The 21846-nt window shown below is 63.4% G+C and overlaps 1 protein-coding gene across 1 annotated transcript; it reads right to left on the bottom strand.

Moving 5' to 3' along the window:
• Positions 1 to 326: 326 nt before the first annotated feature.
• On the bottom strand, positions 327 to 20668 carry PCNX3 (pecanex 3). Its single transcript, XM_032879465.1, is given in 36 exon segments — positions 327 to 984; positions 1060 to 1358; positions 1441 to 1574; positions 1938 to 2212; positions 2291 to 2521; positions 2613 to 2760; positions 3068 to 3171; positions 3337 to 3567; positions 5961 to 6214; positions 6866 to 7081; positions 7186 to 7244; positions 7583 to 7712; positions 7870 to 7978; positions 9000 to 9177; positions 9516 to 9660; positions 10479 to 10629; positions 10788 to 10880; positions 10986 to 11091; positions 11265 to 11374; positions 11538 to 11629; positions 11949 to 12059; positions 12168 to 12339; positions 12613 to 12645; positions 12928 to 13081; positions 13861 to 13982; positions 15193 to 15328; positions 15711 to 15801; positions 16236 to 16414; positions 16498 to 16621; positions 17094 to 17358; positions 17360 to 18222; positions 18448 to 18543; positions 18643 to 18682; positions 18804 to 18903; positions 19124 to 19311; positions 19684 to 20668. Coding segments are annotated over 36 exon segments (6090 nt in total). The 5' UTR covers positions 19837 to 20668; the 3' UTR covers positions 327 to 786.
• Positions 20669 to 21846: the final 1178 nt, after the last annotated feature.

Raw genomic sequence — 21846 nt, 5'->3', positions numbered from 1 at the left:
TATAAGCTGAAGAACTTCAGGTTCAGAGAAAGGCTTTCACCAAGGTCAAGGCTGATCATTTTAGGAAATAACCTCATGAGCTGGAAGTCTGAAAATACAGGGGTGAGAAACTGAACAAACTGAACTTCAGATGAAGGCTTAAAAAGGAAGTCTCCTGAGGAAGGGGACCTAGGCCTACTTGAACCCCACCTGGGTCTTACTACTATCTCCCATCATCACCCAGCCCCACATTCTTTATCCACCCCCTCCCTGTGCTCATCTACCCTGACCTGGCCACCCTCCTCCACGCTCCACCCAAACATTCCCAGTCAGAAAAAAACATCAACCAAAATCAAAAATAGTGTTATTAATTCTGGTGTCTCCGAAGCATGGAAAAAAAAAAAAAAAAAAAGAAAGAAAAAAAGAAACCACCCTTCCCACATTTCAGCCCCAGGTCCAGGCCAGGGGGCTGCCCCTGCAGGCAGTGCAGGCCCGGGGCCAAGTCAAATCAGTCCTGGCCACGGGCTCGAAGCGGGACCAGCCCATGGGTTTGGCTTTTGGGGCCTGGCTGGAAGGCTGCCTGCCTCAGTTTGGGAAGCCCAGGCCCTGGACTAGGGATGAGAGATCAGGGATCAAGGTCAGAGGTCTGGGCCACTTAGTTCTGATACTCTGGCTAAGGCAGCCAGATGTCAGGGTTCAGATGTGGAAGCCAAAGCCCCTCAGTTCTGTGGTCCAGCAGAGAAGGTCAGAGCCCAGGGATCCAAGTTACTGAATCCTGGGGCTGGGATCCAGAGGGTACCAGGCCGCTCAGTACTGATGCTCCAGCAGGGGCTGGGCGGCTGGGCTCTCACGCTCCTCAGGAGGGGCAGGCCAGTCACCCAGGGTCCCAGTGGGTGTGCCACTTTCAGGAGCGCTGCTGTCCAAGCAAGGAATGTCCTGGGCTGCTCTGGGGGGCGAGGAGGCGTTGGTGCCGATATCCGGGCTGAGGCTGAGGTCTAGGGGCGCCTGGGGTGGGGAGAGAGGTTGGTGGAATAGCAGACCTGAGCAGGCCAGGACCCAACTCTTCCGCAGGACCCTTACCTGAGATTTGGGGGTTCCTCCTTTGGGGCTCCCTGAGGCTGGCTCCGCCTCAGATCCCGCTAGCCCCTTCCGGCCCCCCAGGCTCCACTTCCCACTGGGACCCTCAGAACTGAGGAGACCAGGGCCAGGGGGCCTTGAGGGCCGGGGACCCTCAGTGGGCGCAGGGGAAGCAGGGGTTGGTCCAGGGAGCCGAGGGGGCGGCCACTGCAGCAGAGGAGGGGGGCGCCCATCACCAGAGCCGCTCAGGGAAGGCCGAGGGCCCCAGCCTGGGCCGGGAGGGAGGGGTTGGTCGCCAGAGCCTGTGCGAGACAGATAAGAGAGGGTCGAGGTCACAGCTAGGCTATCCTCTCCCACTGGCTCCAGCCGGCCTCACTAGCTCACCTGCTGTGTTCTCAGGTGTGGGGTGGGCCAGCGGGGGGTTATTGCTGAGAGAGGTCAAGGCGCCGCCTCCGCCACAGTCTGAGTCGTCCACGTTCCCGCCGCTGTTGCAGCCGGCACCACAGCCCTTATGAAGCCTGGGAGGGGGGTGGCAGGAGGGACAGGTTGGAAGGGGGAGGGCCCAAGACCCCAGAGGCGCAGGTCCCCAGCTCTAGGACAAGACAGCTAACGTTTCTGCGCCCCAGGACCCCGTCTCTAAGAGGTCTCGCCAGCTACTTTCCAGGGTCTTCTAAGAGGCATTATCGATAGCTCTGAAGGCGAAAGGCCACCTTCAGCTGTGGGAGAGCGGCACGAAGGCGGATCAGCTCTGGGACGGTGTCAGCTCTCGGAGCCCAATCCTGGCTCCCGCACTTCCTCACCCGGAGCCCTAGGAGGAAGTCGCTTCACATCGCCGAGCCTCTGCCTCCCACTCCAGGACCTCAGCCCCACCCTGGGCTCACCTCTCCCAACTGCGCAGAAGCCAGCGGGCAATGGCGCTCAGGCTGACGGGGCCACCCCACAGGGCTCGCAGCTGGGGGTGGCTGCCGGCCAGCGAGGTGGTGAGGGGCGACACGTAGATGGGGTAGCCCAGGGGCTGGTCGCAGGAGGAATTGATCATGTTGCGGAGGGCCTGCTTGGCGTTCTGGATGCTGCCGCGTTCGGGGTTGCGGTTGCGCAGGAACACCAGCTCCTGCTGCTGCCCGGCCCACAGGCCCCGGACGCACTCGCGGTTCACCTGCCGGACGGCGGCACAAGGGTCAGGGGGTCTGGCGCCAGGCATGGGCGGGGCGGGGGCTGGGCCCTCGGTCCCCACCTTGATGACCCGGAAGCTGAGGTGTCGCCGGTTGAGCATGATGATCTTGTACTCATCTGAGGCATCGTCCAGGACATGGCGCAGGGCCAGCAGCGAGGGCGTGTTGCTGAGGATGGCGCTGCGCCAGGCGGGATCACCCTCGTGCGAGATGACCAGGCGCTCCTCGTTGGCGGCTATGGCGTCATACAGAGCGGCCGGCTCCTCGTACTCGTCCGGGGACGTGAAATGGTCCTGTGGGGCCAACAGGAGAGCTGGGTCAATGCCCCCCCACCGCCCCGCTCCATCCCCCAACGCCCACCCTCCCCTGCACGCCTGTCCCCACCTGGTGGAGCTTGAGGGCCATGCGAACCCCGGGCGCCACCACACGATGAAGCAGGTCCATGTCCGCGAAGACCCACTCATCCCGTGGGGAGGTGATGCGGAAGTCGCCCTTGAACAGGGCATGAAGGCCATAGAGAAAGGGCTCTAGGCTGGGGGAGAGAAGCAACAGGTGAGCGTGAAGGTTCCGAGTTCTGGTGCTCCACTCTGGGACTCGAGCCCAGACCATGCCTCCAACAGGGCTTCCGTTTCCCCATCCCGACAAGGTCCAGCTCCGTCTCGGTCCCTCAAGGGGTGGTGGAGACCAGGAAAGGTCCAGAACTGGGCGGCGCCCTGCCCATGTGGCAGAGCCGCCCTGGAGGAAGGGCCGATGCGGTTCCTGGGGGCCGCTGGCCCGGAGCTCTTTGTGGAGGGGGTAGAGGGAAACATGGGAGGCCCAGCTGGCCCCAAGGCACCCACCTGGCAGACATGCTGTGCGAGGCTGTCCCCAGGGCCCGTCGGCCTAGCACACACAGGCCGAAACACAGCGTGACCAGCGGCGAGTTCCAATCTTGGTCCACGGGCTGTGGCACAAGGACCCCGTCCCCAGAGCCCCACTCAGACCCAGGGCAGGGAAACGTGCAGTGGGGGCTCGGGCCCAGACCAAGGGAGGCTGAGAGCAAGAGGAAGTGGGACAGGGGAGGGGGAAGCAGGGTTGGGGGGCAGCCCCAGGGCAGTGGGGACTGGACCTGGCTGCGGCGGGAGGCGCAGTACTGGATCCACTCGAGGTGCACTGCGCAGAAGGCAGGCAGTGAGAGGCCAGAGAGGCGAAGGTCATAGTCCTCGTCCACACTCAGAGAGAAGGTGGGGTCCGAGTCCGCGTAGCCTGGTGCCCTCACTGGCCGCAGGGCCGTGGCAATGCCCTCGTGGCTAAGCCATGCCTCCAGCTTTGGGGAACGGCTCACGTAGTAGATGATACTCTGCGAGGAGGGGCAGGCATTAGGGCTGCGGCCAGGGACCACAGTCGCGCCCTGGCCGCAGGACAGGAAGCCCCAGGATGTCACCTAGGACTCCCACCTTGTGTCTCCTCTGAGCTCCCTGAAGGCACACAGGCCAGTCTGCTCCCCTCTCCGAGGCCAGGGAGGAGGATTGAGAATGCGGCCGGGAAGCAAACCCCCCCTTACAGAGCAAGCCCTGGAGGGTCCTGCCTGTGATAAGTGCTCGCCTGTTTGCTTCAGAAGATCCCCTGTTGATAAGAGACCGAGGTGCAGAAAGACAGCAGACTTGCCTGAGGTGACACAACAGGGCAGACTGAGCTATGACTGGAGCCCCCAGCACCTTCCACACCATTACGCTGTGGGATGCGATCTCAGAGGCCTTGGAAGGTCAGGCTGAGGCAGTGAGGCTGCCTGCAGGCCAGAGGGGCCTGAGTGCCTGTGGGTCCCGGTCCCTCTAGGCAGCGGAGGTCTGAGAGCCACAGGGCGCTCCTCTCAGAAAAAAGGAAAGGCACAGTAACCTGTGTTCCGAGTCACAGGCTCCTGCATCTTTTAAGGGGATGCTGGCTGCTGCATAGGGCTTTGAGCCGATGGAGAAGAGCTTCTGGAAGGCAGACGGGCAGGGTGGATGGGCAGCGTGAGGTTGGCAGCTGGCAACCAGCAAGGTCACTGGGATTCCATGTGCCCACCCTGGGTGGGCCCCGTTCCCCGGGGATGGGGTGGCAGGTCCTGGGCTAGGGAGGGTGTCGCCACTGGCCCCAAACACAGGGCACCCCGGCAGTAGGAGCAGGAACGTCTAGCAGGGTGGCTCTGGTGGGGTCTGCAGGCCTGAGAGGCTGCCACCCTATCCAGGCACTGCCCCTGGCAGCCCCAACACCCCCTTCCAAACTTGAGCCCACACTGTCCTTGGCAGAGCACCCCCAGGTTCCCCGGACGCCGCCACCCCGCTCCGACTGTGCCGGCCTGTGAGGCGGCTATAGCCGTGGCGAGTTAGCCTCCCCATGCGACGGTCAACTTGGCAGGGCTGGGGCTCATCTCAGCCTGCCAGCCTGGGCCAGGCTACGTGCCTGGTGTGTGGCCACGAGACGGTCATGTTGGCCTTGAGCTGGGCTTGCGGGAGGCAGCAGGGTGACCTGTGTAGGGGCACCTCTCCGACAGTGGGGGAGGAAGGGGGAGAGAACCGTGACCTCTGGATGACCTGAGTCTGGGAATGTCCCTGTCTGGACCACAGTGTCTCTCTGGGTGAAGGTGAGGGGCGGGAGGCTCGCACACCCTTCCCTAGGAGTGGCTCGGGGGACGGGAAAACTGACAGAGGAATTCCAGCTTCTCTGACATATGCCACGATGGGGTGTCCGCAGAGGCAAGGGCACAGCCGGGAGGTGCAGAGGACCGCTCTCAAGAGAGCCTCAGGTGAGCAGGCTGCCCTGGGCCCCGACGGGCCTCCCCCACCCCAAGGCCCTGCACAGGGAGCCCCAGGGCAGATGCTAAGAGGGCACGAGGGGCCCAGGAGGCACCCTCACCTCGCTGAAACAGTGCCCTTCCCCCGGAGGCCATCATTCCTGCCCTCTCACGGCACTATAGGGATCCCTCCTCCTCAAGGGGATAAACTGAGGCACAGCCAAAAAGGGGACATCCCAAAGGAGGCTTCCTAGAACCCAGTCCAGGGCTGCTGCTGGACCCCACACTGCGCCTCACAGCCCTCAACACCCCGTGCAGGGGCTTGGAGCACCGACACTGACACAGGGAGGCCCAGGCCTGGATCTGAGCTCGGCTCTGCCACTTTCTCCTGATCCTGGGGCCGCAGGCTAATTGCTCGGTCCTGCCAGTCAACTGCCAGAGCTGACAGTGGGCTCTCCCCTGGGGGGTGTGGTGGGCTTCACCCACTCGGGAGCGGAGCCTGGCTCAGAGCCTGCCTCCCGGTAGCCACCAGCGCTTGGCGGCCGCTCCTGGAATCATCATTTACCGCCGTTAGCATTGTCGCCGCTCTGCAACGGGGTGGGGCCGGGTCCCGGTGGTCTGGGAGGCTGGCCTCCGCAGCCGCCCTCCCCAGGACCAGCAGCCCAGTGAGGGAATTCATGCACACGCTGCCTGCCTGCTGCCAGGACTCACTGTCCAGGTGCATCTCCCAGAGGAGGGTGACAGCAAGCCCTGTTCTCCGCCCCACCCCCCAACACTACACTGTCAGAGGCACGCAAGCCACTGGGGCCCGTGGCGCCCGCTGTCTGGTGGTGAGTGGCATCTTGAAGGACGCTTAAAGCTCTCTAAGACCTACATTTCTCTTGGGGAAAATGGGTTCCCAACCATCCAGAAGGTGGCACTCGGGATGCTCCCGGTGAGCCGTCCAGGGACCCCTGCTGCCCAGGGCCCGCCAAGCATACCTTGACATAATACGTGATGAGGATTTTGCGGAGATCAAACACCTGCAGCATGGAGGCCGCGTTGTTGTCGCTGATGCTGTAGCCCTCCAGCACGTACTTGCTGGCCGTCACCTCCCAGGCCAGCCAGCGCTGCCCAAAGGCGGCATTGAAGGACAGGACCCGCGGCAGGTGGCCGGGCTCACAGCAGCAGCAGCCCTCATCCTCCTCCACGCCCTCCGTGATGGCCTCTACCTCGCGCTGCTGGCAGTAGGTACCTGGGGGGGCAGGGGGGAGCGGCCAGTCAGGGGGCCACTAGAACTCCCTGCTTGCCTTCTCCCTGTTGAGAGCTCAGGCCTTAGCCGCTCCCTGTCCGAGGATGTCGCGAACAACGGTTACTAGACGCATGGATTAACAAACGAACCCTTCCTCCTCCAGACTCCCAGAGGCCACGGCAAAGACAAGCTCAGAGCAAAGTGACCTGCTCAGGTCCACGGTGCTCGTGAGCTGGGCCTCGAGCCCTTCTGTACCCTCAGAGACCCCTTCCGAATCTGATGTCCAACATGTGCATGGCCCGGAGGGCAAAGACCTGGCTCGCTCACCAGGGGCTGTATGTGGCACCCAACCTGAGCCAAGCCTGAGACCAGAGAGCAGGCTGGGGGCAGCTGATGGGAGAGCCCAGAGCTCCGGGCCCACACTTCAGCCAGACCGGCCTATTGGGTCCCTGTGGACCCAAAGTCAGGACGGGGGCACAGCTTGGCCGAAGGAGGCCCTGCCACCTCAGCACTCAGACTGGGAAACCCAGGCCGCGGGAGGAAGGGTGCCTTGCCCCACCTCACCCTACAACCAGGGCAGGGCTGCACCAGAAGCCGGCCCTCCCGCGCTATGAAACGCAGCGGCCTGCATCAGGCCCAGGCCCCGTGGCTCACCCCGGAACTCGAGGCCACGCAGCTGGAAGGTGACAAGGCCATTGCCGACCTCGATGAGGTGCACCAGGGCGTTGAGGTAGTCAGAGGCCAGGACGAAGCAGTCACCGGGGCCGTAGTTGCCCCAGCGGCCCAGCACCAGGTCCCCACACAGCGTGTGCTGCAGCGAGCGCGTCAAGTGCTCATAGAAAATGGAGTTGAGGTTGTTGTCGTCAGCGCCTGAGGCCCGGGACAGACAGACACGTGGACAAAATGAGAAGTAAGCGAGGCCCCCTCCCCAGGGAGGCACCACCCGAAAGGCCCCTGGATGGCCGAGAACACACCGGGGTTCCGATCCAGCTGCGTGACCAGGCGGGTGTTGGAATGATCCACACGTTTAGTGCTGTTCAGACAGAACGACAAACCCAGTCGGCCGACAGGCTTGGGGGAGGATTCCTGCCAGCCCACCACCGCATCCTCATGGCCCACAGCCCTGTTCTCTGCGCAGATGTCATGAGAGCCCCATATCATAGGAGGCCGCGGCTCCAGGACATGAGGGGACAACCCCAGGACCCCACAGCCGGGACGCCCAGGATGGGAGCCCGAGGCTTGACCCGACTCAGATTTTGCCCTTATCAGATCAGCCCCCTGAAAGCGGCTGTGCCCAACCCCACCTGGGCCCCAAGCTCCCCTTCCTTCTGAGGCACCTCTGGAGGACCCGCCTGCTCCCCCGACACTCACTTGTAGTCGCGCTCCCAGAACTTGAGGGGCCGCGCATAGGACATGATGAAGACGGCGCTGCCCAGCAGGGGGTTGAGTGGTGTGGAGAAGAGTGCTGAGAGCAGAGCTTGAACGAACAGCATGGCCGAGTCTGGGCACGAGTCAAGGAGGTGGCGGGCACGCAGGACCCCACTCTCGCCTCCCTTGCCACCCGTGGACTCCCATCAACCTGCCCCACACAACCCCCTCCGGGCTGCCGCCCTCCCCGCACGGCCCCCCCTCCAGGTCAGAGGCGGCAGGCTGGGTACGAGGCACGGCGAAGGGCTGGGCGAAGGCGTGGAAAGCGGAGCCCCAGGTGATCTGCCAGGGCGCAATGTAGGTGAGCACAAAACGCAGCTTATACAGCAGGTCCCACAGCTGGCGGGTTGGAGACGGCGAAAGGAAGAGACACACAGGTCACTCACAGAGGTGGGGTCAGCCAAGTACCCCATTCAGAGCCTCGGGGCTACCCCGGGGGCTGCCCGTGTGGGGGTCAAGCTCACCATGACTCCCAGCCCTTTCTCTCTGGACCTAGCTCAAAGCAGCCCGTTACGACTGGCAGACCCTCTAAGGAAGCATTAGTCGTTTGTGGGACAACCCTGAGAGCCTCCTATCTCGTCCCATTTCAGGGCAAGATGGGAAAGTTCAGAAAAGGCAGGGCAGGACAACGACTTGCTCAAGCCATCGGGGAGTGATGAAACAGGGCCTCGACCGCAACACTGGAAGTCGAGACGGCCCCGCCCTCAGAGGGGAGCACACTTCGGATCTCTACCATCCTGGACCAGACCAGAAACTAGACTAGAATGCCCACGTCATAGAGAAAATGGCTCAGGCCCATGCTGGGGTCCCCTGGCGGGCACCACCACAGGCCTCCAGGACAGTGCCAGGGAATGGTTCTGTTCAGTGAGTCCCCGCACCCCCGGGCCCCTCACCAGGGGGTCCCACAGTCTGGCAGAGCAGTCTAGATCTGTCCAGGCCCCATGGGCCTCTGAAACTCAGCTCTTCACTGCTCCCCGAGGCCGTGGCTGGCAAAGGGGCAGAGCTCAGAGGCTGGTTTCCCGAGGCCAAGGCCAAGTCTTAACTACTTAACTCCCTAGTAACTGTCCACAAGGAAGGTGGTGAAGGGCCATGACTCCGAGACTGGGCAGCAAAGTCAGAGGGACCCGGATTCAAGTCCGGGCGGCTCACCAGCTCTCCGGGGGACAGAAGACAAGTGACCTTAGTGCTTTAAACCACAGCTTCCTCTGTGCCCCTGGGGGACCTGCTGCAGAGGCCCACAGCGGGGCGGACGCGGAGAGGCAGCTCGCGGGGCTGCAGGCCCCCGGGAAAGTTCTCCCCGCAGCCAACGCAGACGGGTTCTGCTCCCGCCGCCCGGCCTGCGGCACGGCCACCAACTCACCTTGCTGCAGAGCAGAGACATGAGGAAGTAGTCGAGCAAAAAGCCCTGGGAGAGGCGTGGGTAGTCAAAGTGGAAGAGCAGGACAGTGAAGGCCAAGGTCAGGTACTGCTGGGGCGGGCAGCAGAAGGCTGAGCGCAGCAGCTTCAGCCCAGCCACGGTCATCAGCAGCGCCCGGCAGCTGCGGGGGAGGAGCAGGCATTACGTGGCAGATGGGACTCGGGGGGCGGCAGGGAAGGGGGCCCATCCCTCCCCAGCTCTGGCCCGGGCTCTGCTGAGCCGGGCCCTGCTTTCCTGGGCAAGGGACACTCGGTCTCTGCTCTCTAAAGGGGTCTCCCTTTTAAGACACATCTGGGAAACACATCTGTCTTCAAAGAGGCAACTATCTCCAACAAAGGGCAGCAGGAGCTCGCTTGCTGGGGCAACTGAGGCAGGTTTCATTCCGTCTGTGGGCTTCAGTGTCTCACGGGTCCCATGGGAATGCGGACAGTGGGATGGTGGGGCCGGGGCAGTCCTCACTAGAGGCAGAACTTGTCCGGGTGGCTGACGACGGCATGGGCGTCCACCGTGAGGGCGTTGAGCACCACCGCCGGGTAGATGAGGTACTTCTCGACGCACTGGAGGCTGGCATACAGCTTCTCAAACCACATCACCTGCGCAGCGCCTGCGGCAGAAGGAGGCACTGCTGACCGGCCACATTGCCCTCCCACTGCCAGGCCGGATGAGGTGTACACCCAGAGGGAGGGCAAACCAGGGGACATGGCTCTCTGGGCCCCCAGAGACTTTGTGGCAGCTCAAAGGAGGGTGATGAGGCCCAGGTAGGCCATTCTGGGTCTTAGGGCACATGCTTTGCCCATTCTGCCATCTGGAAAAACAAACCAAATGAGGACATCCCAGGTGCCCACTGGAGGCTGGGTGAGGCCCACATCCACGGTGACCTCGAGCAGCAGCCCTTCATCACGGGTCACTGCCCCCTGGCTTGAGCTGACAGTAGCCACGTGGGAGCACCAGCCAAGGGGGCAAACTCTTTATTGTGGACATAAAACGGGGCACGTGGAATTTCGGGCACCAAATCCAGGTGATGAAACAGAGGCTTAGAGATGTTTGCATCGCACAGCCCAAATGAAAATCCGCCACGCGGACCTAGTCTGTGGGCAACCGATCAATCCTTCTGGACAAAAGATCCCTTTAGGGCCTTGGAATTCTACATCCTCCATCTCCCCAGCGAAAGCAGATGGGCAGAGGAAGGCAGGGTGGGTGGGGCGAGGGGCAAGCAGGGGCCAAGTCGGGGCGCAGCCAGCCGGCGGGGAGAGGACAGGCAGAGAGCACAGGCAGGGCTGCACAAGGGCCGTGTGGACAGGGCGGCATGTGCAGAGGCTGCCCCCTGCTGGCACTAGGAGCGGAGAGGGCCGGAGGTCCCTGGGGCCTGGGGCAGGGAGGCAGGGGGGTCCGAGGGGCCCCAAGCCCGGGAAAGGCACTCACCGCGGACCTCGTACTGGCTGTACTCGGAGGGCTTCAGCACAGGCTGCGACAGGCAGAACCAGGGCAGCTGTTTGCGTAGCTGCGGCAGCAGGTAGTGCGTGAAGAAGCCCACGGCCCCGGCCAGCGCGTACAGCACGAAGCCCAGCACCGACTGCAAGAGGGACAGGCCTGAGGCTCAGCCCAGGCGAGCGAGCCGAGAAGCCCATGGGGCCGGGGCACGGGCGGGCCAGGGCAGAGAAGGACGAGGCCACGCCAGCCCGGCGCCCTCAGGCAGACGGAGAGCGAGGGGGCAGCCCAGGCCACACGAACCTTCAGGGCAATGAAGACAGTGCTGGCGCTGATGGCAAAGGTGAGCACGGCGATCACCACACACATCACCAGGTCAGAGTGCAGGACCTCACGCTGCAAGGCCGGGAGACACCAGCGTGGGTGCCTGCCACCCCGGGGCCGACCGCTCCCGGGTAGCCCTCCGCCCCAAGACCAGGACCTCAGGCGCCAGCCTCTCACCACCGACTGGCGCATCTTGTCTGGCAGGGGGTCCGGGGGCTCAGCCCGAGCCGTCTCCAAGCTCCGCTCCTCCAGCTCAGGGAAGAGCCTACTCCGGATCAGGGACCTGGGGTGGGTGAGAAAAGGCAGAAGCCTGGGTCCGCGGGGGCCGCCCCTCCTCCTGCGGGCTCCAGGGTCAGCTGGTGCCAGGCACATGCACAGACCCCCACCGCCAACCCTTGCCGTGCACACTCGCAAAAACACACACATGCGCACAGACAGGCACATGCAGGCACCCACCAGAGCACAGTGGGGTCACTGCTCTGACGGCTCAGGTGGTAGGACAGTGCCACCAGGAGGCCACAGAAGACCGAGAAGAGGACAGGGACGTGCTGCTCCGGCCAAGGAGTCTGGGGAGAGAACCCATGCTGGTCAAGGGAGGCAAGGGGAAGCGTGGGGAGTGGGGGTGGGGGTCCCCCCACGGGAGAAGCCACTGCTGAGCCCAATTCACAGTCCCGTCCCAACGACCCCCCTGGGCCTCAGCATGCCCCCCACCCCACAGGTCATCCCTACCTTGATGGCCCCAAGGCAGAAGCCATAGAGCAGGGCAGCGGCCAGCAGGCTGCGGGAGAGGCTGAAGAGCGCTGTGAGCGGGCTGGTGGCAGCTGCGAGCGGAGAGACAGCAGGTAAAGCCCAGCTCCCACCCGCCGGTGCTCTGATGCTCCTCAGCTCCCACGGGCTAACCTCCCTGGGACCCATCCCCAGTCCAGTGCGGTCCGCTCCCCAAGCCCTCAGAGGCCTCGGAGCTTCTGACATTCTTGGGTTTAAGCCATTTGCTTGTGGTGGGGAAGGGAAAGGAGACGGGCTCTTGGAATCCACCGCATAAACAGGGAGAAAGATCAGCAGAAGGCTGGAGCCCTAAACCACAGCCCCTCTGAGGCCCCATGCTCTCCCGACCCCCCAAGCTACCTATGGGCCCCCTACCTGTACCCCCAAAGCCGTGCATATCTATCTGCTCCAGCAGGTACATGAGGCAGGTGTTGACCTGGGGCAGGAGGCCCAGGAGGAAGACGAACGGGAAGCACAAGGTGAACACTGGCAGGGAGGGAGAGCAAAGTCCCGGTCAGTCAGCCCGCACACCGCCCCTTGGCCTGCCAGCCTCGGGGCCTCACTCCCCTGGGCCACAACACCGCCCCATCTCACCAGTGGCCACATCCCGGGCACAGAAGAAGAAGGAGGCGGAGAAGAGCGTGAGGCCGTACAGGGAGACGGGGGGGAAGGGCTGGGCTGAGCCCAGAGCATCCAGCAGCCAGATGAGGAGACAGCAGATGCAGAAGTAGACAGGCCGGCTGTATGCAATCACCCAGTTGTGGCCCTGGGGAGCGGGACAGCGAGGAGCCAGCTGTCCCCAGCTGACCATCCCGCACGCACGTGCACACACACGGACACACACGCATACCCTTGCCCTGCCCATGGCCCTGGAACCAAGATAGGAAGCCTGGCCCTAAGGGTAAGGGCAGCGGGACTGAAGATCTGAGGCCATAGAGGTGGTAAGGGAGCCCTGCCCCTCCCACAGCCCTCCACACCTGTGTCAGCCCCTGCCCAGGGCCCACACCCGAGCCTCGTGGGTAAAGGCACGGGTACTCACGTGCATGGGAGATGCAGCATCAGGCTGGACGCTCTGGAAGAGACAGGAGCCATGTTGGCAGCGAGAGCCGGAGCCCAAGGGAGGATCAGAGACCCCAGGCCCTGCTCAGTTCCACCACCAGACTATCCGGGGTGGCCAGGGCAGAACCTTACACCATTTGGAGTCTCAGTTCTTTCGTGGGCAAGATAGAAGCCTAACTACAAGGGATCTTAAACACCACCTCTGCTTGCAAGCTCACACCCCTCCACCTTGTGGGCATGGAAATGTCTGGAAAGAGGCGGGTCGGGGAAGGAAACCCAAGGAGCAAGGCCTGACCTTCAGCAGGGAATATTGGCAGGAGGCGATGACCAAGCAGAACTGGAAGACCCAGATATCCGTGAAGAAGCCCTTGAGCAGCAGCAGGTAGCCCAGGAAGGCGACGAGGCTGCTCAGGCCCACACCGAGGATGTTCTCCACCAGCCCCCGAGTCCTGGAGAGACAGCAGGGTCAGGACACACCCATCCCCTTCCCAGCTAGTGGGACGAAGGAAGGCGGCATGGGGAGGAGGACAGGACCCAGCCACAAAGGCCTACGTCTATGCCTGTGCCCAGGCCACTTCTCGTCCTCCAAATATGCGAACCTGTCCCTTTCAGGGACGAGGCCAGGGGCACCTGCTCCAGGAAGCTGCCCCATTGCTACCCTGCATCCTGATCTTTGCCCCTTCTAGACCCCGAGGCTCCAAGGGCCACCACCACAGGGCTTGCCTGTGTCTGGCTCACGCATGCCTGGTCAAACACGCCGTGCTGTGCCCACAGGCGGTGCCGGACACGTGCCGGCTGCAGGGCCGGGGGCCATCCAGAGCGTGGGAAGCCAGGCTACAGGTTCAAGGCCCGAGCCATCCACGCAGACAAGAGAAGTCATCTGACTTTCCTCTCTGGCTTCCTGGGCCTCAGTTACCCCGAAGAAACCGGAAGGCTGACATAAGGGGTTTGTGAGCTCTTCTAGACCGCAAAACTCAATTTCATCAGCTCTAACACCGAGCAAATAAAAACAAGAGACCGGCTGAGAACAGCCGGTTTGGAGCAGAGCTCTGGGGCGGGGAGTGCCTAGAGCACCACCCACGCGGCCATGCCTTTACATCCCAGGAGGACCTACCTAGTCAAACCCCACCGCGGACCCCAGCCCGAAGCGCCTTCAGGGACACCACAATGGGCTCCCCACGCTTAGAGGCTCAGGAAGGCCTGGGGGCCACGGCAGATGGGCACTCACCGGTCCAGCAGGGCCAGGAGGGCCAGCCGCTCATAGCGCACAGAAGTCCAGCGGCCGGGAAGCAGCCAGTACTTGTAGCTGTGCTGGGCCCGAGGAGGCGCCTCCTCCATCAGTGTCTGCTCCTGGGATTCGTGCAGGGAGTCCTGGTCCAGCAGGTCAAACTGCGGTCCCCACAGCCGCAGCCATCAGCCCCTCACCCCCCAACACGGCCCATCGCCACCACTCCCCTGCCCAGTGCACACTGACTGGTCCGCCGTCTCCTCTGGTGCAGAAGGTCCCGCAATCTAGTGGCCCTGCGGCCTGTCCTGCGACTGCATCACAAAGGCGCACTCGTCTCTCCAGGTCTCCGGGACATGCCTCAGTGGCTGCTGAGGGCCGGAGTCTCTCCTCCCTCCTCTTCCTGCACTCAGTGAAGTCCACCCTGCCCTCTGAGACCCAGTGCAAATCCTACCATCCTCTGATGACGGAGCCATTGGGGGTCACTCTGACCACCCCAGCCTGGAGCACACAGAGCCCCGGCCCTGACGACAGGCTTGGGTGCCAGGGGCCATGCTGTGAGACCCTAGGCAAGCTACTTAATCTCGGGATTTCTCATGCCCACAAATACTCAGGAGGCAAGCTATGGGTCTGGTGCTCTGCAGGGCTTTGGGGATCCCATGCAGAGCTGGATGTGGCCATCAGCGGTGTCAGGACCATGGTATCCCTCCTGTGTGACCACTAAGGAAAATAAATGCATCAGGAAGGGACACATGGGGCTTCTGGGCACTGCATGTGCTCTATGACCCCAAGCATTAGACGTGTGGGTGCCCTTTTACCACCGTTCTTTAGGTTCTGAGCTTGTCTTTCACGCATCCTTAACACGTCTGCTATTGCTACACTGACCGTGTAATTTATGATCCAAACCCGAGACACTTTCAGGAGCGAAACGGGACGTTACAGTAAGGAGCAGGGACAGAGGGCCCCGAGCCATGCCCCGTGCCTGGGCCCAGCACAGGGAGCGGCAGGCCTCAGCCAAGTAAGCTGCGCTGCCTCTGCGGCGGGTTTCCCTGCAGAGACCCGCCGACCCAGCTCCCTGCGGGCCCCTCCAAGATAAAGAAAATACTCCAGAAGCACTTGTTGAATAAGCAAACGAACGACTCCTTGAGCCACAGAGATCCAGAGCCTGCACACCCATGGCCAGCTGTCAAAGGTCAGGATGCACACCAAGGGCCCCCAGAGCACTCACTCGAGCAGCCTGTCCCTCTCGGTACTGGGGCAAGTGCTCTGTGAGCCGCCTGCCTGCCCCCACCACTGCCTCTCCTGCAGGTCCTTCCCCGACCACTGGCTCCTCACCTCTGGGATCTCCAGGGGCACACGGCGCACCTGCATACCCTGCAGGACCACAGGTCTCGGCTGCAGCAGGTTCAGGCCGCCTGCCGCCTCCGGGACATCGGCCGAGTGGAAGCTGGAGGAATGCGAGTGGCGGTCCCTGTGGGAACGGCAACCATGAAGAAAGACTGGGGCCACCGGAGAGCCCCAGGACGCGGTGGGATTAAGGCCAAAGCCAGGTCATAACTGGGGGCCTTCGGGGGCTGCTCAGATACCCAAAAGGAGCACCGAGGATCCAGAGGAAGCAAAGGGCAGAAGTGCCTCCCTCCCTCCCAGACCGTGGGCTTCCTGGCAGCCTCCTGCCCAGAAACGCCACGTTACTGCAGTGTCACAGGATCCCCACAGGCCTGCCCTTCGCTGCTTCCCACTCTCTTCTAGAGGTTCTGAGCTGCCGCTGCCCCAGCACAGCGCAGAGAGAAAATGCCCAGAAACGGCAAACCCGCCAGGCTACAGGCCAGGAGAGCCCCAGCCGGGAGACTCACCAAGCTCCGTTAGCTGCCTGCTCCCCCTGCTGTCCCACAGGGTTCTCGTAGCCGCCCCCAGCGAGGCCAAAGGTATAGGAACGCCGCACACCTGGGCCCGGGGACACAAGGCAGCATGTCAGGGACAGGGGCACCAAAGCCCGACCCACATGAACCACCCAGTGAGGTGTGCCCCTGGACGGCAGCCCAGCAGCCCCCAGGAAACCACGAGCCGGAGAAGAGAGGGCCTGCAGGTCAGCCTGCCCCAGGCTCGGGTCCCGGTTCTGCCACTGGCTCAGCTGGGACTTCAGGCAGTGCCTTGGCTTCCTCACAAGCAGAGCAGGGATAACGAAGCCGCCCACGTCTCAGAGAAACTGCGAGTTTGGTGGCGGGCAGCACAGGGAGAGCAGTCACCACGGGGGCTGAGCAGGTGGTCCGTGGCCAACAGAGCGAGCACTGCCACGGGGACGATGAAGACCCTCGGCAGGAGGGAAGGGGGGTGGCGGGCTACAGAGGCCAGGCCACTGGATGCAGGGAGGGGCTCACCACTCTCATCGTAGAAGTAGTGCACGGCCCCCTCAGACGTGTCGTCGAAGGTGCAGGCCTCATGCACGGTGGCGCCGGCCCGCGTGAGCAGCAGGGAGGAGGCGAAGTGCAGGGCTGAGGGCAGCGTCAGCGCCCGGGAGTGAGAGGCGGCGCGGCTGCGCTGAGCCTCCTGCAGGCTGCTGAGGAAGGTATAGCCCGCAGGTCAGCACCACTCAGAGCCACGGGCCCCCACCACCCCTCCGGCCACCCGGCAGGCGCTCACCTGGGCGGCGAGCCCATGACAGAGGCTGGAGGGGTGGGGTTGCTGCCCGCATTGTGGCGTCTGCGGATCGCCTGAGTCCGCCGCACGCTGCTCGTGCGGTCCCGCTTGCCAGTCTCGTCAGCTGCTGCCCGGAGAGACCCCCCCCCCGGCGCGTGAGCCACAGAGGCGTGGACACAGCCTCGGACGTGGGTAGGGGCGGGGGGGGGGCAGGGCGGCAGCAGCCCCTGCCCAGAACTACAGGTCAGGCCTCATCCAAGTGTGTCCTGCCTCTGGGGCCCAGCCAGGTCACCTAACCACTTGTGCCTCGGTTTCCACATTTGGAAATCAGGACACAATGAATGTGGATGCTGAGAGCCCTCAATGGGCAGGGGCTTGGTGCTAACTGCAGGACCTGGAGCCAGGGGTCTGCGATCTCCCAGCCCTGCTCATCTGAAGGCTTCAGCAGACGGCACTCCCTCGCTCAGTCCTCATCTACCCGCTGCCTGAGACAGAGGCCGAGCTGACCCTGACCAGCTCCACTCCAGCCTGGGCTCTGTCCACACCCAAGCCCATACCCAGCTCACCTCCCCCCCCCCCCCAGCAGAGCGGGCACTCACCTCCCCCCACAGCACCTTCCTCTTGCAGCTCCCCCCGCCAGCCGGGCTGGTTGGCAGCAGGTCCCCTGTGGGCCTCAGTAGGCAACAGAGCAGGCTCACCAGAAGCCAGCTCCACCCCCGCCTGGGCCTCCAGCTCCGCCTTGGAGCCAGCCAGGGGGGCCCTGAGGACATCACCCCCTGCCCCATCCATGCTCAGCACACGGGCATGCGTTTTGGCGCTGGCGGTACTAGGCGTCCGCTGGGTCCCATAGGGCCGCTTGGGGGGGCACAGCAGCCCCCTCCTCAGCCCCGTGGGGGGCCCGTCGCTTCCGGGGTCCCCCGGCTGCCCCACGGGAGCTCTCAGGGGAATAACAGGAAGTGGAAGAAGAGCTGTCAGTACTGTAGCGGCGCTGAGATCGGAGGCTGGAGGCTGGGCTCAGTTCGCTGCCCTCGCTGGTGTCTTCGTCCTCAAAGAAGCCCCCGCCTTCAAGCAGGGGCCGCCGAGGGGCACGGCCAGGTGGGGAGTGTCTTCGCATGGGGGGCCGCCGTTTGCTGGGCCGCAGCAAGGCCAAGTCCTTGGGCCGCACAACCAGGAGTGGCTCGGCTGGACCCGGTGGCGTCCCTGCCCCTATGACTGTGTCAAAGGAACGCAGCGTGTCATCGGAGGGGACCCCGGCATCTGGTGATGCGGGCAGCTCGGCCTCGGAGGGGGGGTCTGTGTCACTGCCCTCAGCGGCGTGGCCACCGGGGGGGCTATCCAGATGAGTCGAGTTCGTCTTCTCGCTCTTGAAGCTGCTCAGCGTCTCCCTATCGGTGCCACTGAAGCAGGAATCCGAGGAGCCTGCTTTCTGCGGCACGGGCCCACCCGAACCCCGCCGGTCCAGGGGCTGGTAGCCACCTGCTCCCCGGCGTCGCTCCCGTCGGCTGCTGGTCCTCACCAGAGCCCGCTCAGGCCGGGTCAGGCTCAGGAAGCTCTTGCTCAGCTCCTGGCTGAGGCTCCCCTTCAGAAGGGGGCTCAGGGGAGCGTCGGCCGCACTGCTCCCACTCCAGGGGGCTCCATCCCCGGCCAAGGGAGATCGATCTGAAGAGTCTGTGCTGGGGAGAGACGGGCCTGGGGCGGCCCCCGGGGGTGTCCGAGGAAGGTCTCCAACTGTCAGAGAGAAGGAAGACAAAACGAGGAAAGGGCATGCTGCAAAAGGAACTAGCCACCAAGGGGGCCCTGTGGCCACCGCCTCCCCAGAGCCCAGCGGCAGCAGGACCATGAGAAGGCCCCATCTGAGGCCGAAGAGAGCTCTGGAGGAGCAACAGTTGGGGTGACTCAAAGACAAGACAGCCCACCCTCCCCCTCGGCCTCCGCCAGAGCATGCCCACTCACTCAGCTTCTCCTGTGAGCCTAACTTCAGCATCTCTCGATCCGCCGAGGTCACGATCACATTGTTGCTGCCCTGCTCCCGCACCAGCTCCTTGATGTCTGCAACCACAACCCCACAGGCGTCAGCAGGACTTTAAGACACCAAGGTGCCATCTCGCTCCACGCCGCCAAATTCAGACCTGAGCAGCAGCCACCTACCTCTGAGGGGGCCAGAGTCCTCCATCCGGGGCAGCAGCTCCTGAGCAGACAAAGAGAGAAGTGAAGGAACAAGCTGGATAAGAAGTAGCCTCAGGACATACCCCCATGGGGATGGGCTCTCAGGAGAGCAGTGGGACAGGCGGAGGATAGGAAGCACTCACCGAAACCTGGTTGAAGCCAAACACAGAATGCTGCGAGCTACAGCGAACCGGAGGCGTGGAACTCACTTTCCGAAACACTGTCATCTCCACTCCCGGGTCCCTGGCAGGGGAGAAAAGCGCCCTCTTTCAGCTAACCTTCCCCTCCCTTTAGGTCCTACTTCCTCCGCTATCCCCAGCACTCCTCTCTTCTCAAGGGTCCTGTGGGGCTGACCACAGAACAGGGGCTCATCTGCTCCTGAAGCCAACGTCCCCAAGGCGCCGATGCTTAAGCCCAGGCACCAAGACCCCTTAGTTCCCCACACGGCCCCTCCCCCACTCACCTGGGCAGACTGCTGTCCCCCTGTACAGGCTCCTCCTCCGGCTCCCCCATGGTCGAGTTGCGCTTCTCCACAATCTCACCCTGATCGAACATGGCATGTAGCCGATAGTTCACAGTCTTGATGGTAGTGAAGATGACAGCCACCACGAGGCAGTACACGCCGGCCACCATCAAGCTGGGGGGCAGGACCTGGAGGTGGCACTGAGTCAGGTTCTCCTCACACAGCCCTGTCCCCATGGGATAGACCTACTGCCACAGTCACAGTCAACATTAACAAATTCAGGAGACCTCCTCACCCGTCCCTTGCAACTGATCCAAACACCCTGTCAGGGGGTTCTATCCTCTCACTGGAGAGAAATCTAGTGAGAGGCTCAAGGTCACCCAGCCCAATTAAAGGATAATCTGGTCGCTCTTCCATATACCCCCAAACTCTGCAGTGAGTCCTTTCTCCACACCCAAGCTTACAAGACATAGCCCCGAATCCCTGCCAGTTCGGCACCCCTCCGTGACATCTGCCCTCCCTTTCCCCGGCGGGAGTTACAGGTGGCGGCAGCATCTCACCATGTACAGCAAGAAGGGAAAGGTGAGCAGGAAGATCCAGACGTAAAGGTGGAAGCAGTTGGAGAAGGTGCTCTGGTGTGGGTCGAAGAACCAACCGCCGGTGAGCGAGGCCCACACCCCCTGGCGCAGGATCTGCAGTACCTGCGACCCCATGGCCCCGCCGCTGCTGCGCGCGCCCCCCTCCCGGGACCCTCATGGGGGCGGCCGCCGGCCCATGCCCCGTCTGGCGCCCGAGGGCCCCGGGGCCCGGCCTCGCGCTCACGCCATGGCCTCCCCTAGCCGGGGAGAGGGGTCGGCCGGGCGACGGGGCGGGCAGGGGGCGGGGCCGACCCGGGCAGTCAGCGGTGCGAGGCCTGGACGCGGGGGTGGAGCCTCATCAGGGGCGGGGTCCAGGCCCCCACCCCCGGCCCAGAACTGCTCCGAGGGGCCGAGCCGGTAGGCGGGCGCGGGGCACGGGCCGGACACCCGTCGGCGGCATTCAGAGTTGGGCGTGGGGTGGGTGCTCCGCGGGTGCAGGCGACGGCTCCCTCGGCTCCGGCCCAGGGAGAGCCCCGGGACCCTGAGGTCCACTTCCGGGGTTACAGGTCACTCGCTTCGGTCTCCGCGCTCGCCCGGCTACTGCGGGACCCGGCCCAAGGGGAAGGCCGGAAGGAGCAGCGAGCCGCCAGCCAGCGGTGGCGCATGCGCCCGACGAGCCTAGTTGAGACCCGGAAAAGGAAAACTTGAAGGCATGAAACCCGACGCACGCGCAGGAAGGTGGTGGAGCGCTAAGACGCCGGGGAGCCCTTTGGGCGTGCGCAGAGTGGTAGCGCTGGGGCGCATGCGTACACTCAGGCGTTGTCAATCCCGTTGACACCACTGGGCGGAACCGAAGGGATAGTTGAGTGGCCACTGGGTAATGGCGGAATTAATTGGCACAAAACTCTCCTTGTGAGTTACAGGAGGCGGGAAGAGGTTGGAGGCGTGGACTTCCCAGGGCTACAAGGACAGTTCGCCACCAAAGCACGCCCCTTTCGGCCCGCCCTTTTTAGTGCTGGACCTCAAACCTGCACTCTCGCCCCTATCTGCCTCTACTTCCGGGTCAGAGCTCAGACTTAGCGTGTAGAAAGCAACCCTCCAGAACAGGCATGAATAATAGAAATAGGATAACGTCGCTTTTCTTAAAGTGACAGGCTCTAGGCAATGGGGGTGGAGGGTTCAATCCAGCGGTTGTGGTGGCGACTTAGCCATTCTGAATCCAACCATTGGGCGAAGTTCAGGTTGACAGTCTCAGGTTTCCGCCCACTTGGTAAGGGGCATGAAGAAGTGGATTATTTCCCAGGTGAGGGGAAGAGGATGGGCTTAGACAACCCGTTCCTAAAGCTTGAGATGCAGCCAGTTCCGTCTTCCAGTCTTGCCCACTCCCAACCCAAGGAGCTTCTGGTCCCTGTGTCAGCTATGAAGGGAAGGAGGCGAAGAGATGAGTCACACACCCCTGCAACTTCGGAGCCAAGACTAGACTCACTCCCAAGCCAGATTCTTTACCTCGTTTTGCTGATGTGGATGCAGAGGGGACGGCCTGTCCTTAGCAAAGACCAACCTTGACCCTGAACCTTCAGCGATGGGCATTTGGGGATACCCATCCCCTCCTGCCCTTCATTGCCCGCCTACCCGGGAACTGCCGGGAACTGCCCGGACCAGCGCCTGCAGCCTCTGGGAGGGGAGCAGTGCTACCCGCCCGCGTCATCTGATGCTGTTTCCTGCAGGAGGGAGAAGAGCGGAAAAAAGTGAAACTCCACCCTCCACCTCTGCCTCCCGCCCCCGGGGCCAAAGTACAAAGGGAGGAGGAAGAAGGGAACGGGGTTGGAGCCGTCGGGCTGAGGGAGCCGGACTGGGAAGCCACAGCTCGGCCCAACTAGGGACATTCCAGCCACCCCCGGCGCGCAAAAAGACCCAACGGAGTCCAACGCTGCCTTCTTGCTGGCCCCACCTTGCGCTGGGCGAGTGCTGGAGCCAACCTCCCAGGACTGCTCCGGGACTGAGGGACATTCCGGGCCCCTCCAAGCTGGCCATGGTGAGACGCCGGAGGCCTCGGGGTCCCACCCCCAGAGCCTGACCACACTGCCCTGGGTGGCCCTCCAGAAGCCCGAGATGCGGGGGGCCGGGAGTCAATCCTCCTGGCTC

This window comes from Lontra canadensis, unplaced genomic scaffold, assembly GCF_010015895.1.
Source record: "Lontra canadensis isolate GAN:19392208 unplaced genomic scaffold, GSC_riverotter_1.0 scaffold66, whole genome shotgun sequence".
Classification (NCBI taxonomy): Eukaryota; Metazoa; Chordata; class Mammalia; order Carnivora; family Mustelidae; genus Lontra; species Lontra canadensis.
The sequence above is the reverse complement of the archived record's forward strand: the minus strand, read 5'-3'. Positions and strand labels throughout refer to the sequence as shown.